Source organism: Nanorana parkeri, unplaced genomic scaffold (assembly GCF_000935625.1).
Source record: "Nanorana parkeri isolate BGI_ZX_2015 unplaced genomic scaffold, ASM93562v1 scaffold124, whole genome shotgun sequence".
Taxonomy (NCBI): Eukaryota; Metazoa; Chordata; class Amphibia; order Anura; family Dicroglossidae; genus Nanorana; species Nanorana parkeri.
In genome coordinates, this window is record NW_017306392.1 from 896,407 (window position 1) to 909,812 (window position 13,406).

General features: G+C 41.6%; 1 protein-coding gene across 2 annotated transcripts in view; it reads right to left on the bottom strand.

Annotated features, from left to right (window-relative positions):
* Positions 1-13,406, bottom strand: part of RUFY3 (RUN and FYVE domain containing 3) — a 64,004-nt gene that overhangs the window by 14,781 nt on the left and 35,817 nt on the right. For both annotated transcript variants that reach the window (XM_018553584.1, XM_018553585.1), the window contains exons 2-4: positions 7,848-8,021; positions 6,818-6,935; positions 5,231-5,332 (exon numbers count right to left, since the gene is read on the bottom strand). In XM_018553584.1, coding sequence (XP_018409086.1) covers positions 5,231-5,332; positions 6,818-6,935; positions 7,848-8,021 — 394 coding nt within the window. The remainder of the gene's footprint in view (positions 1-5,230; positions 5,333-6,817; positions 6,936-7,847; positions 8,022-13,406) is intronic.

Genomic DNA, 13,406 nt, shown 5'->3' on the forward strand with positions numbered 1-13,406 from the left:
GGAAATGATTAAAAGAAGGCATTGCTTGAAACTCTCAGCGGCAATGCCAATTGCACAGTGCGGCTTCAGAGAAAGGTTAGCATTTAAACTGAATTTCAGGATAAGCAAATGTTGTCAAAATACAAGGAGGCATGTGTATTCTTACTTGAATCTTGGTGATCTTTGTATATTACAGTCAGATCTGTGCAGAAATCCAGAGTGAGGGCTGGTTCACACCACCTGCGGTGGGACAGCAACCCGAATGCAAGACAAGGCAATTTTCCTCGTCATGGATTGGCTCGATTCACACCACTGCGTTTGGGTGGTGTGCACAAATAAAAAAGGACATGCAGTACTTTTTTTTTTTTAAAGCGCATCGCAGTGAGACACGGTACAACCGCACTGCACAGCATTGAGCTCAAAGAACTGAATGAAATGCCACTTGTTACATTTCAATAAAGTTCTACAAAAAAAGAAACAGGGCGATGCAGCTTCATCAAGCACAATGGCACTGTGCGGGGGGGACACACAACAGCAACTGTGCAGTTGAGCGTGGCTGCTGGGGTGAAACTGCCTCTCTGCAGGAGATTCCTGTAGTAAAGACCAGCTACTACTGCTCTCTCTCTCCTTGTACAACATGACTGGTTTTGTCTCTGCCCCTCCGGTAGTTTTCTTCAGGCAGCCTGTAATGGGTGGACCTGCTTGGTTGCTCCAACAGCTCTGCTCTCTGCACTGACATGTGCAGCACAGTGATGATGCAATCTCTGGGTTTGCAAATGGATTTGGTGCACACAAAGTGGATTTATACCCTTTATGACCCTTTATAAGGAATAGATCTAAATGAAAACTTTGGTACTCGGAGTTCAGCTTTAAGCATGTAGATAAAATACGAATGTCAACTAGTTGCTGGCATTTGGCGATCACATAGTGGATAGCATTAGTCATAACTAACTCCTTCAACATTCTTGTTCTTCAATCTTTGTGTTGCACTATAATTGTGCTATTTATCAAATCTATATTTTTAGTAAAAAGTACATGTAAATTAATTTTAGCGCACACAAAACTACATAATACCCATTTTTTTTAAAAAATATAACAGATTAAGCTGTGTAGAGTAAAGAAACCTTGATCAGCATGTAGAAGTGATTGGGCGGCTTCACAGCCACCCTGATCACTCCTACTGCATAGGCGCCAGCTGGGAGGGAAAAAACGTACACAAACTCCCAGCTGCTATAGTAATACTTATGTTGGTGGCAGCGAATGGGTTCAAGAAAACCATGTTCTGCAGCGCTTAATAAGATTCCTGTGATAAGTGGCAACAATGCATCACTGCTCCTGAATTAAGGGAAGTGTTGTCACTCTTGAGTAGGCTGTGCTGGGATGAAATGTTGCAGGGGGCGTGGCTATCGATATTGTCACGGCTGATTCACATATCTGTAGCTTGTCAATTAACACCTAGCCACACCTAGTCCTGCCCACTGCCTTCTGGATTGACAGCACTGCCTCTGTTACTGAAACCTTCCCACTGTGAGCTGCAGTTTCTGGGTAGTAGAGCATGTGAGACACAAATGAAGGAGCATTTGGCTTAGTCGGAGAGGGTAAAGTAAGTTTTTTTTAAATCTTTATAAGGTTTGTGGTTTACATAGTAATTGGATTTGGACATTCTTTAGATTGTCATACAGGAGCCTTTAGATGAACTTTAAGCATATTGACAATACGCAAATAAAGTTGGATCATCATCTTGTTGTAGGGTATATTTGAGGTCTGTCATTATTCCTTAAAGCGGACCTTTACCCATATCTTTCAAATACCAACAAACACAGCTTTAGAAATGTTTAGTAATGACAATCTACAAACACATACATATAGATAATTGCCGGCTTTGTATTCTTTGTATACCTTTATTCTCTTTTCTTCCCTAGTCTTCTGACAGTGGCCATGTTAACTAAGGGCAGTTTACTATCTTTCCCTTTATTTCCAGGGACTCTGGTACATGTGACTAGGACATGTGACCATGGACATCATCTCAGGGGAGGAAAATGCCTTTCCCTGAGATCCTGAGCCTGCCATCCTGCACAGATGATTGTAATGGTTTTGTAAATATTTACGAATCAAGCTGAAATCAAGTAAGATGTCTCAATGGTCCTGTTATCCACTACATTGTTCTGTGGAAAAGGCAGATTAGTCTCTTCCAGTGTTCCGTAAGCTTGCTTTTACTGCTTGAGGAAATCACTTAGGGCCTGTTCACACCAAATCGGGACCAGATCTGCATGAGTTTCTGCACATGCAATGCAGTGCGTTTTAGCCTAAAATGGGCTTTCAGCGCGTTCCAGGGCAGAATAAATAGAGCAGGGATGGCCAAACTGTGGCCCTCCAGCTGTGGTGGAACTACGAATCCCATGAGGCTTTGCAAGATTCTCACAGTCACAGACATGACTCCCGGAGAGAGATGCTTCATGGGATTTGTAGTTTCACCACAGCTGGAGGGTCGGAGTTTGGCCATCCCTGAAATAGAGCATGCTGGAAAATTTTTACACATGCTCTGGAACTAAATGCTGTGGTGTGAACTAGAGCCCAAAATACCATTGGAATACATTGGATGCAGTTTTGATGCGTTCTGTAACTACTCTGTATCTACTCTGCACTTGGTGTGAACAAGCCCTTAGAATGCACAATGTGTGATGCTTAAAGGAGAACTATGGGGTCAGGGCTTTTCCCCATAGTTCTCCTTAGGGTAACGGGAGGACACAAACTAGCGTCCTCCCGTCACCCTACAGCTCGCGGTATACTGAGACGCTGCAGTTGAAGCGGATCCCGACAATTATGCGTGAGTGACAGCTGGCTCTGCCTATCTAGAGGCAGAGCCAGCTGTACCCGCCCCATTCGTTCCGCCAGTCAGCGCTGAAGGATCGGAGCGGGAGGGGGGAACCAGCCCCTCCCCTGTCACTGCAGAGAGCCGTGACAGGATCGAGAGGTGAGCGAACGCCGGTATGTGTTCGCTCGCCTCCCGATCTACTGAGCCGACCTGTGACAGTCTCATTGTCACAGGTCGGCCAGAACTATGAGGTGAGTGGAAAGCACTCACCTCATAGTTCTCCTTTAACATAAGGTTTAGTGAACCCTTCATGTAGTGCTGGCTGAACTCTGCCCAAATAGCAGTAAACAGAACGAATTTTAAATGGAACACTGGCACTGGTAAACTTTATGATTAAACAAGATAAGGCTGAACAAATAAAATATAAAAAGGGCAACAAGCTACGAGGAAGTTTCACTACATTCTTAAAACTTAATATGCAAGGCAATGCGTCTTCAATGAACACCAGTTTCAGCTTTATTGCATGAACAAAAAGACCAGCACTGTGTAGGCTCCAGTTCTCCTTCAATGTCCAACTAAGGGGGTACATGGGAAACCTCAAATACCAAGTCAGAGAAGCTGGAAGAAGACTACAATGATAAGTGTACAGAGGGCCATCAAAACATCAGTACTAAGACTTGTTGCTACATTTCACCTGCTGCTTGTTATGTATGACCTACAGTCAGAGACCTTAGAAATGAAAGCAATTATATTGCTTCACATGTATATCATCTTAAAGTCTCCCACTCCACCCAAAACTTGGTTCTCAAAGAAAAGAAAAATGATGTGTGGCTCAGTTATTACGGTTTTGGAGTCATTTGTGAAAAGTGGATTTCCATTTTTGCCACCTAGTTGGGATAACGCCTATATATTTGTTACATAGTCCAATTTACATCTCATAAGCTTAAAAAAAAAAAAAGAATTAAATGCTTCTCGCTGTTTAAATTTCTTTTAGGTGGGTAAGGGGTTCTACTTTGCTTATTAAGGGTTAACATTTCTGCTTGGTTTCTGCTTCTTAGGGTGTGCAATGTATGGTAATGAATTTAATGAGAGAAACACAATCCTCAAATTTCAGTCTATAAGGACAGGTCACTGTGAAGGTGCTCGGAAAAACCTGGAATCAGCCATGTTGCCCTCTGCAACAAAACATCTAACAGGTAAGAATTTTTTTTTTATTAACATTTTTCCGTATGCTTTGTAAATAGGAACACACAACAAACATATAGGGAGCTTTTCTCAAATTTGACTGCAAAAAGTGTAAATACACTTTGAGGTTTTAGGGTATTTTGTTGTTTTATTAGTATGATTTTAGGGCATTTAGTGGCTCAGTTATTAAGATTTTAATGTATGTTGTTGCTCAGTTATTAAGGTACTTTGTGGCTACATTTTCATGGTTTTAAGGTAAATTTGTGGGGGGATTTAAAGCTGCCCATATACGGAGCGAATTTTAGCTGGTTCATTAGGAAATTTCACCCAGTAGGTGACCCTGTCTGTAGCCTCACACCCAATTTTTTTTCAATCTAAAAATGGAGCCGGGCAGAAATTTCTCAGCCAAACGCTGACTGCAGCCAGCCAGCTACAATCACTGTTCGGGTATTCTGACTGTGGCACACCCACCTCTGTCAGAACACAACAGCCAAGCAGAGGTGATTCCCCCATCCAATCTACTTGTTTATTCCCAGTGTTAAGTGTTTCCATGTGGGCTACATAGGCAACGCACAGGTTTGCTTTAAAAGGAGAACTATGAGGCGAGTGAGTTTCACTCATCCTCATAGTTAGAGCCGACGTGTGACAATGAAACTTTCACAGGTCGGCTCTATTGATCGGGAAGTGAGCGAACACATGCCATCGCTCACTCACTTTCCGATCATCTCCCTGCAGAGATTCCCCCTCCCCACTTCGATCCCCCAGCGGTGACAAGAGAAACGGACGGGAGAGGGGGCGGACACAGCTGGCTCTGCCTCTAGATGGGCAGAGTCCTCTGTCAATCAGCCAGCTGGGTGGATCGCAACAGTATTGTCGGAATCCGCCCTGTCTGCGGTTGTCTCAGTATATAGCGAGCAATAGCCCGCAATATACTGAGCTGTGGGTCACGGGAGGAGTTTAGTATATGTCCTCACATGGCCCTAAAGAGAACATTGGATAAAAAGGTTACCCCATAGTTCTCTTTTAAATAAAAAATGATTAATCCTAAAGTTTTGTTAATCATTTTTGAAGCTTTGGATAGATAACGCTTTTCTATCCGTTTCCTGTTACCGCTCCCAAACAAATCACTTAGATGGGTGCCTTTCTTTCCGAGTTACTGCATCGCCAGACGTTCTAGTTTATTTATAAATGGTTCAACCAGCTTTCATTCCCATCACAGATACATTTTTGTTTAAACCCCAGCCAAATTACCTTAGGAGATCTTTCCTGTTGATAAGGGCTTTCATATATTCAGAGAGCTTCTTCTGCATCAGTGCCAAGCGTAACCAGGCCCGCCCTCTACCTGCAGGTGTCCTAGATACAAAATGAATGAATAAATGAAAGTAATAGCCTTTATTAATGTTCAATTATCTTTCAGAATTTACAACACAAAGCTTCCTAAAGCTGGCCATACACCAGTAGAATTTTGTTAAAAAGTTTTTTTTCGGAACATTCGTTACATTTTCTAATAGTTAATGGAGTGAAATTGACGATTATTTTAGATAAAAAAATTAAAGGAGAGAGATGAAACATTTTTTTCGAATAAAGAGCTGGATTATTTTCTTTACATGATTAATATATTCATTTAGCTGGGCACATCTATATGGGCTAAACCTCTGTGGTAATGGTCTGTAACCCAAAATGAAAAGGCACAACAGGACAAAATAACTACAATGTACAACTGATGCTCTCCTGAGAAAGCGCGTCATAATATATATATGACTTGTGAGTGTGCCATGATGCCTTTCTACTGTCTACTGTTTTAAGCCCATTTCAGCACTCACACCACTAAAGTGTCAGCAAGCATATTGCAGTCACAGACAAGTAACACTTTGGGGTCCATTTATAAACAAAATCGCAGAGCTATTTGCCCTGCGAATCTCTGATCATGTTTGTTCTGAGGCAAAAACTAACATTCTTATTAGATCATCTTTTCAGGTTGAATTTTATGTAATACTGTATTATAGCCACTAGATAAAGTTCAGGAGCATAGGATATAAATTCTTATTGCCAGTACTACTTAGCTCCATCTAGTGACCATAATGATGAATTACATTATATACTTATTTCTGATGCTTCTCAGCTGCATCTAGTGGCCAAAACACAGTATTGCATTACATTCGACCATAAAAGAACCTATACCACGATATGATTTGTGTTGCGTCTATTCGCACAGAACGAATGTTTACAAAGATTCATAGTGCAAATGGCTCTGTGAATTGTTTATACATAGACCCCCTTTGTGTATCTAAAAGTAATAATATCCTATGTATAAAGCTGGTCAGCAAAGCTTTGTGGGACAGTGTAAAAGACACTTTATACGTATAATTGTGTCTCACTGTACTTAATTTTACTTGTGAAGTCGTATGTGGTTGTAACCTTTTTTTGCATATACATTTGATTAATAAAAATTTTATTTTTAAATTACACTGTAGTGGTACCGCTAGTTCAGTTTGTTTTATTTGTAAATAATCTATATATTTCGGATGTGATACCTGGGCTAATTACAGCTCCAATACATGCACCAATCTTCTAAACAACAGAAATACATTACAAACCTATGAAGATTTACACATGCAACCATGGAGGATAACACCATGAGGGGAATTTATCAACACTAGAGCAGACAAAATCTGGAGCAGTTGCCTATGGCAACCAATCAGCTTCTCTCTTCAGTTTGCTCAGTTAAGATTTGAAAATGAAAGAGAGAAGCTGATTAGTTGTCATGCTCCAGATTTTGTCTGCTCCAGTTTTGAGAAGTTCCCCTCTATGAGAGTAAAGCAAAAGAATGCAACTTACTTGAGACCGGGAAGATCCTTCACACTAGCTGTGATTTCTGAGGCTTCAGGTACAAGTTTCTCCACCAGTTCCAGAGGGCCCCAGAAGGACTTATTCTGCCCAAGAAAGGTCTTCTTAGCTAGCAAACGACAGTGGAACACAAAAGGCTTCCCTTGTATAAAACGTGGCAAGACATTTCCTTGTTGTACAATTAAATGTATTCATGGAGTTAGGATGTCTTTGCATATGTTCATGGTACTAATCATTTTAGGGATACGCACCATCTACAGCTCTGCATTAAGAATCACTGATCTGTATATGAAGAATAGAACCAATGCACAAACAGTAAAACACAATGAGGGGAATTTATCAAAACTGGATGAGAAAGAAACTGGAGCAGATGCCTACAGCAACCAATCAGCTTCATTTTCAAGGCTTCACTTAAGGGAGAAGTATGGGGTCAGTGCTTTTCCCCATAGTTCTCCCCAGGGTCACGGGAGGACACAAACTAGCGTCCTGAAACCGCCGCAGCCAGGACAGATCCCGACATTACTGTCTGGATCCACCCAGCTGCGGGATTGACAGCTGGCTCTGCCTATCTAGAGGCAGCGCCAGCTGTACCCGTCCGTTCCGCCAGTCAGCGATGGAGGATCGGACAGGGGAGGGGGCGGGAATCCCTGCAGGGAGCCGTGAGTGACAGTCACGGCTCTCTGCACGGATAGATCGAGAAGTGAGCGAGGGACGGTATGTGTTTGCTCACTTCCCGATCTACTGAGCCGACCTGTGACAGTTTCATTGGGGGGAAATTCCCCCCAATGTTCTCTGTACATCACCATCATCCTGTGTAGGGATCAATGTTATTAACGTGTAGTGCCGAACAACGTCCAGTCACCCTATGCTGAATGAAGATCAGATTAATCAGGTGCATGGGTATGGCCCTAATAGAATATGTGATTGTCTAAGTTTCAGAAATATAATGCGACAGGATATCCAACAATTTTTCAACATTTAGAAAGGGACCATCATTTGTCACCACTACCACTGCCCATACCTTTTAAGCCATGCTTTAGACAGTGCTCCATCACCACAAAGAACTGCTGCAGAGGTGCATAGTCAGAGTCCAGTGTCCGCCCCAGATTAAGTGCAGACTCGATTAAGCCCTTTATACTCAACTTTGCCATGTTCATAAGATTCATCCGTTCGTTGGCCATCAGGTAATTGGGGTCTAGGGATAAAAAGAAAAAGAAATCATTGCAGCTGTGATGCTAAACATGCAAGGGCTGGATTCAGAATATTTGACCTGAATACAATTTTTATGATGAATACAAAGTAAGCATTTATTGAATTCATATAGGGCAGTGGACAGTCTGTGCCAACTACATGCCCCCAACCAACACTGCGATCCCTGGTACTAATCACAAAAAAGAAGGACTGAAGTGGATATTTATTCATTTTAGCAACCAAGACCAGAACTTTACAGTAGATACTCAATCATTAAAAAAAAAGCTCTGACCCAGTGAAGCTTACAGTTACTTTAAAGCAGTTAATATAAAGCATATCAAAATCCCAAACTGAAAATGTGATATATTGCAGCTTACCGGTCTTTAGAGATTTAACGAAAATAGAGCAGCTAATCAGATTCTCTTCCATTTGTTCAGTTAAGCTTTGAAAATTGAATTTGAGATGGGCTGCCATGGGCAACTGCTCCAGATTCGATAAATCTCCCCCCATTGTGATTACAATAGGAGACGGATACCATTTGTTTAAACAGCAAAACATTATGGGGCGAATTTATCGAAACTGGAGCAGTTGCCAGGGCAACCAATCAGCTTTGCTCTTCAGTAACCAATCAGCTTCGCTCTTCAGTTTGTTCAGTTAAGATTTGAAAATGATAGAGAGGCTGATTGGTTGCCATGCACAGCTCCAGATTTTGACGGCTCCAGTTCTGATAAATTCCCCTCAGTGTATCTAGGGCTGCATCCAATTAATCAATGAATTGATCGTGAATTGATTATGTGAATAGTTGTCAACTATTCTCATTATCGATTAGTTGGTTGGATCCCCTAGCTCTCTCCTCCACACTGGGAGGGTGCAAAAGCCAGTCTGCTATGGGCTATTGCAATTTGAAATGGCCAATAGCAGGCTGGTTATTGCACATACTGTACATCTCTGCAATTCTGAAAAATACATGCACTGTGTTCTATCCATTTGAAGACACTGCAAGTACAGGAAAATACCTGTTGTCAGTTCACAGCAGGATTTAGGAGCTGAGCTCATTTCTGGCAGATCAACATTGTGCACTTTTGTGGACTGAGCAGTGTCAGCCCTGCCCAGTTTTCTTTTGTTAAAATTACTCAACACCAACCTACTCTCTTCCATCTACACAACATAGACACAAATTCTGTAGTCCCAAGACAAGAACTAGGAGGGCTAAAAAAAAAAACCCTCTGTGTGTACAAGACTGAGGACTGCTCTGAATTTCTGAAATGACCAATAAGTATATTTCTTTGCACTTATTGAACAGATATAACAGAACACTTATATTTCAAAAGACCTAAAAGTAGCAAATGAGAGAAGTTCATGGTTAGGCTTTACATTAACTATAAACACTGCTCCTGCATCTAAATTTTGTACATGTTGGAAATGTACCTCTTGGAAAGGAACTGGACAATCACTGGAATTTAGGAAGAGGGTTGTAGGTAGTAAGGAGACGGGAGAAAAATTCTAAAGTTAGGAGGCAGCTGTCATGTGTAAGGAGCACACGGAGCTCCTGGGATTTGTACATCTCTGTTTCAATGTACGATTTTGTTTTTATAAAATATAAATAAAGGGATGAACCCATACCAGTTTTGCGAGTACGAGTACTGATACATTTTTGTTTAGTGTCATATGACAGTTTTTCTAAAACAATACAGACTAATGATTTCAGGACAGTGGTGGAGCGCCAGAGCCAGGTCCCAGCTACAACCGCTGCAACCCTCGTAGTTCTCATGGAAATGCCAAGTATGGCACTGGTACTCGAAAAGTATCTGTGCATCCCTATCTTATACCTCCACTTCTCTCATCATTGATACAGCGGTATTTCTTAATGAAACTGTGGCATCCACAAGCACCAGAATGTAAAAGTGTCATACTTAAGAACTACAGCACCTGAATTTCACACACATCAAAAATATGTAGAAAAATGGCTTCTCATGAATTTGGACTTTATAATGCTGCTAGAATGCCAGCAAAGTCCCCCAAAATTCTAATGAATTTAGATAGGTGTGATATGCAGCAAAAGTGCTCTATACACACACAACCAAGAAGCCCAAACCCATATCATATGAAGTGTAGTATCTTCTTACCTTCTAGAAGAACATCAGTCAGCTCAAAACCCAGGCAAGATGGCAGACTATGATAAACAAAGTTAGATGGCCTGACTTCAGATTTGGGTTTCATCAGAGAAACGATAAAGCCTAGCACGTGAGCAGACATTACAGAACCAGCGAGGAGTCTGACTCTTGTTTCCACTAGCTGGGACATTTATACAAGACAGGAAAAAGCCCTTTTGATTTGCCCCTCCACTCGTTGCAAGGAGACCTTTCCTTCTCTTTAATTATACCATCAGACAGCATTCAAAGAAATGGCCATTGTTTCTCTGCGGGTGAATAATTACAGGCCAGAACACCAACAACTTTAAAGTCATAAATGCTGTATTTAGGAATAGATTGGCTGTGATCACAAGAGGTTAAATCGAGGACCAAACAGTAGGTTTCATTTCCAATAAACCAGCCAGTATTATCTCGTTAGCGCCTTTACAAACTGACATATAAAAGTGATAGAATAAAAGGAATGTCAAAGTATTTGCTTGTATAGTTTTACAGTATAACTGTAGACAAACCTTTTTTTATTTTTAATTAGGTTAGGGTAGCCTTTCTCAACTAGGGTCCTGTAAAACCCAGGGGTGCCACAAATTTGTACACAGTGCCATGCATTTCCATGGAGAATTGCAAAACTCTGATGTGAAGGGGGACTCCTGAAGTGAAAGGTGGGACTCGAATGTGACAGGGGGAACCCCATGACATTTTTATTTGTGTGGGGCCCCCAATATCCATACCAGATCCCAATCTAGGATAATGTTTGGTATGGATTTTGGGGGTACCACGCATCACTTTTACTTTTTTTATATTTTAGACAGGAGTACCTTGAGATTTTGTATACCTTTAAAAAGTGACTGAAAAAAGGTTGACACACACTAGATTAGGGACCAGATAGTCACCCTCTCTACTTGTCTTGGTAACCATTGACAGAAAGTAATGGGAAATCCACAATTTTACAAGTGTCCCCACATTCATTGAATGAATGTGGGGACACATTCATTCAATGGGGACACATGTTCTGGCAACAACTATCTAGAAGGGCATTTTCTTTCATTTCGGAGAAATTTCCGCTCATTTCATGTTGTAAAAAGCACCCCAACCAGACACAAAATGTCACAAAAGAGTGGACCCAGTGAGAGGAGAGCTAGTGATTTTAATTACAAGACAGAAGTGTGAGGGCCCATTCACACCACCTCCAGACCAGACTGTTTCTGGACCTAAAATGCAGCCCAATGTTTCCCTATGCTCTTCTTGGCCTCAGTTCACACCATAGCAGTCAGTTCCAGACCAGAAAAATATTGCGTGTCACATTTTGTCTGGTCTGGAACGCACTGCAATGCGCACACACGTGTCAAAAACGCATCAGAAATGCACCGGAATGTGACGCAATGGGGAAAGAAAACTTCTTTTTTTTTGGCTGGTTTGGATGATCTCATCACCCCAGGACTTCCTGCTTCTGTGGAGAGAGAGATTTGTAAAGATAGGAACCATGATGGCTGAAGTGGACGCCAAATTCCTCAAGAACTTATGGAAGCCTGCCCAGAGCTGTATGATCCGAGGCATGCGCAATATAAGAACAATAATAGGAAGATGGACAAGTGGAGAGGGTATTGCTGCCCAGGTTGTCCCTGGCTAGGATCATTTGAGCAGCTCTGAAAAGAACAACTGGTAAGTTCATGTCTCTTATGTGCAAGCATTGTGCTGCTCTTTTCCTGGCTATCTGTAGGTCTTGCAGAGGTCCCCCAGCAAGACCTAAAATTGAACGTGGCAAAACACAAACGCAGTGCATTCCAGATCTGGTCCAGAAAATGGTGTGAACCAGCCCTTACTGTTGTGGGCAGTTCTTGATTAGATTTTGAGTCTCTTGAACTAATGTGCAACATGTGGAGAGCTCTACCAGAGAACAAATTAGGTGGGAGAAAAAAAAAAAAGAAGAAGAGCATTCCATGTAGAAGAATACTGCGGCAAGGGAATGACATCTTCTATGATCTTAAACCTTTTCTCTTGTAAGATGGCAACTTTTTTCATTCCCAAACATTAGGAACTGTATCACCAGTGTTAAATGTTTAACACTTCAGGAAACACTGTGATAAATAAAGTGGACCTATATTCAAAAAGTAAAGATTTGCTTTCTTCTAGAGAATATATAGGAGACTTTGCCTAAGCAGTAGCCTGAAAGGCTTGCCTTGAATTCCTCTTGAAAAATAGCTGTGCACTTCCTGGCATGTGACAGTTCTGTAGCCTAAAAGCTGTATATTTGAAGTGTGTGATCATCTACCGAATTGTTGCCTCTGACTACTAATCTCACAATTTTTGGAGTGAGATTTTGGGATGTCACTACTGTGCTGCTGTGGAAAGCAGAAAATCACCAGCACTCAGTAAATATCTTTGATGTCCATTTAAATCGGACCAATCGTCATGTACAAAATAGCGACGTTTCGGGACCGCACGGGATCCCTTCATCAGGGAGACAGTGTAACAAGTCCGTCTAAATCAATACAGCATGATGCCATTTGTCGGTGTGATTGTCACTGCGAGCACCACTACAAGTACTCGGGCCGGGAGCGCTGTGAGGAGTGCAGAGGGACTTACTATTTTCTACTACTTGCCTCCTGAGTAATCAGGTTCACAATTCATTTTTGAGTAGATTCCTCTAGATTTTTTTTCTTACACCATAATGCCCCCTCAACCTAACCACTGAGCCATCACCTTCTCAAACAATTCATCCCCACACAGCTACCTCCTCATGTATCACTTGCCCCTCCCTCTTAAATTGTAAGCCCTCACGGGCAGGGCCCTCCTTACCATCTTGTCTTGAATTGTATTGTGATTGTAATGTCTTCCTTATATTGTAAAGCGCTGCACAAACTGTTGGCGCTATATAAATCCTCTATAATAATAATGCACTGCATGGTTTTTGAACTATGGCCAGCAGGCAAATAAGGGGGCTTTTTGGCTAAGCCAGCCACCTCACAAGAAAAAGAGGGGGAACAGCGTAGCCATAGTGTCAGTTAATTGGAAGCCGTTAAAGAAAGCAAACAAAATTGCATAGGGGGGAGATTGAGGTCAGCTAGGAAAGTGTAATTTAATTCTGATTGCTTGCTCCATGGGCTCGGATTATCTGGGACTGTTTTGTCTTTTATTTTATGGTGGATTTTAGGTCAGTGGTCACTTTTAGCTGCTGTACCATCCACAGAAAAAAAAAACTTTTTTTGCTACAACTCTAGCCTTTTTTATTTTTTTTTTAT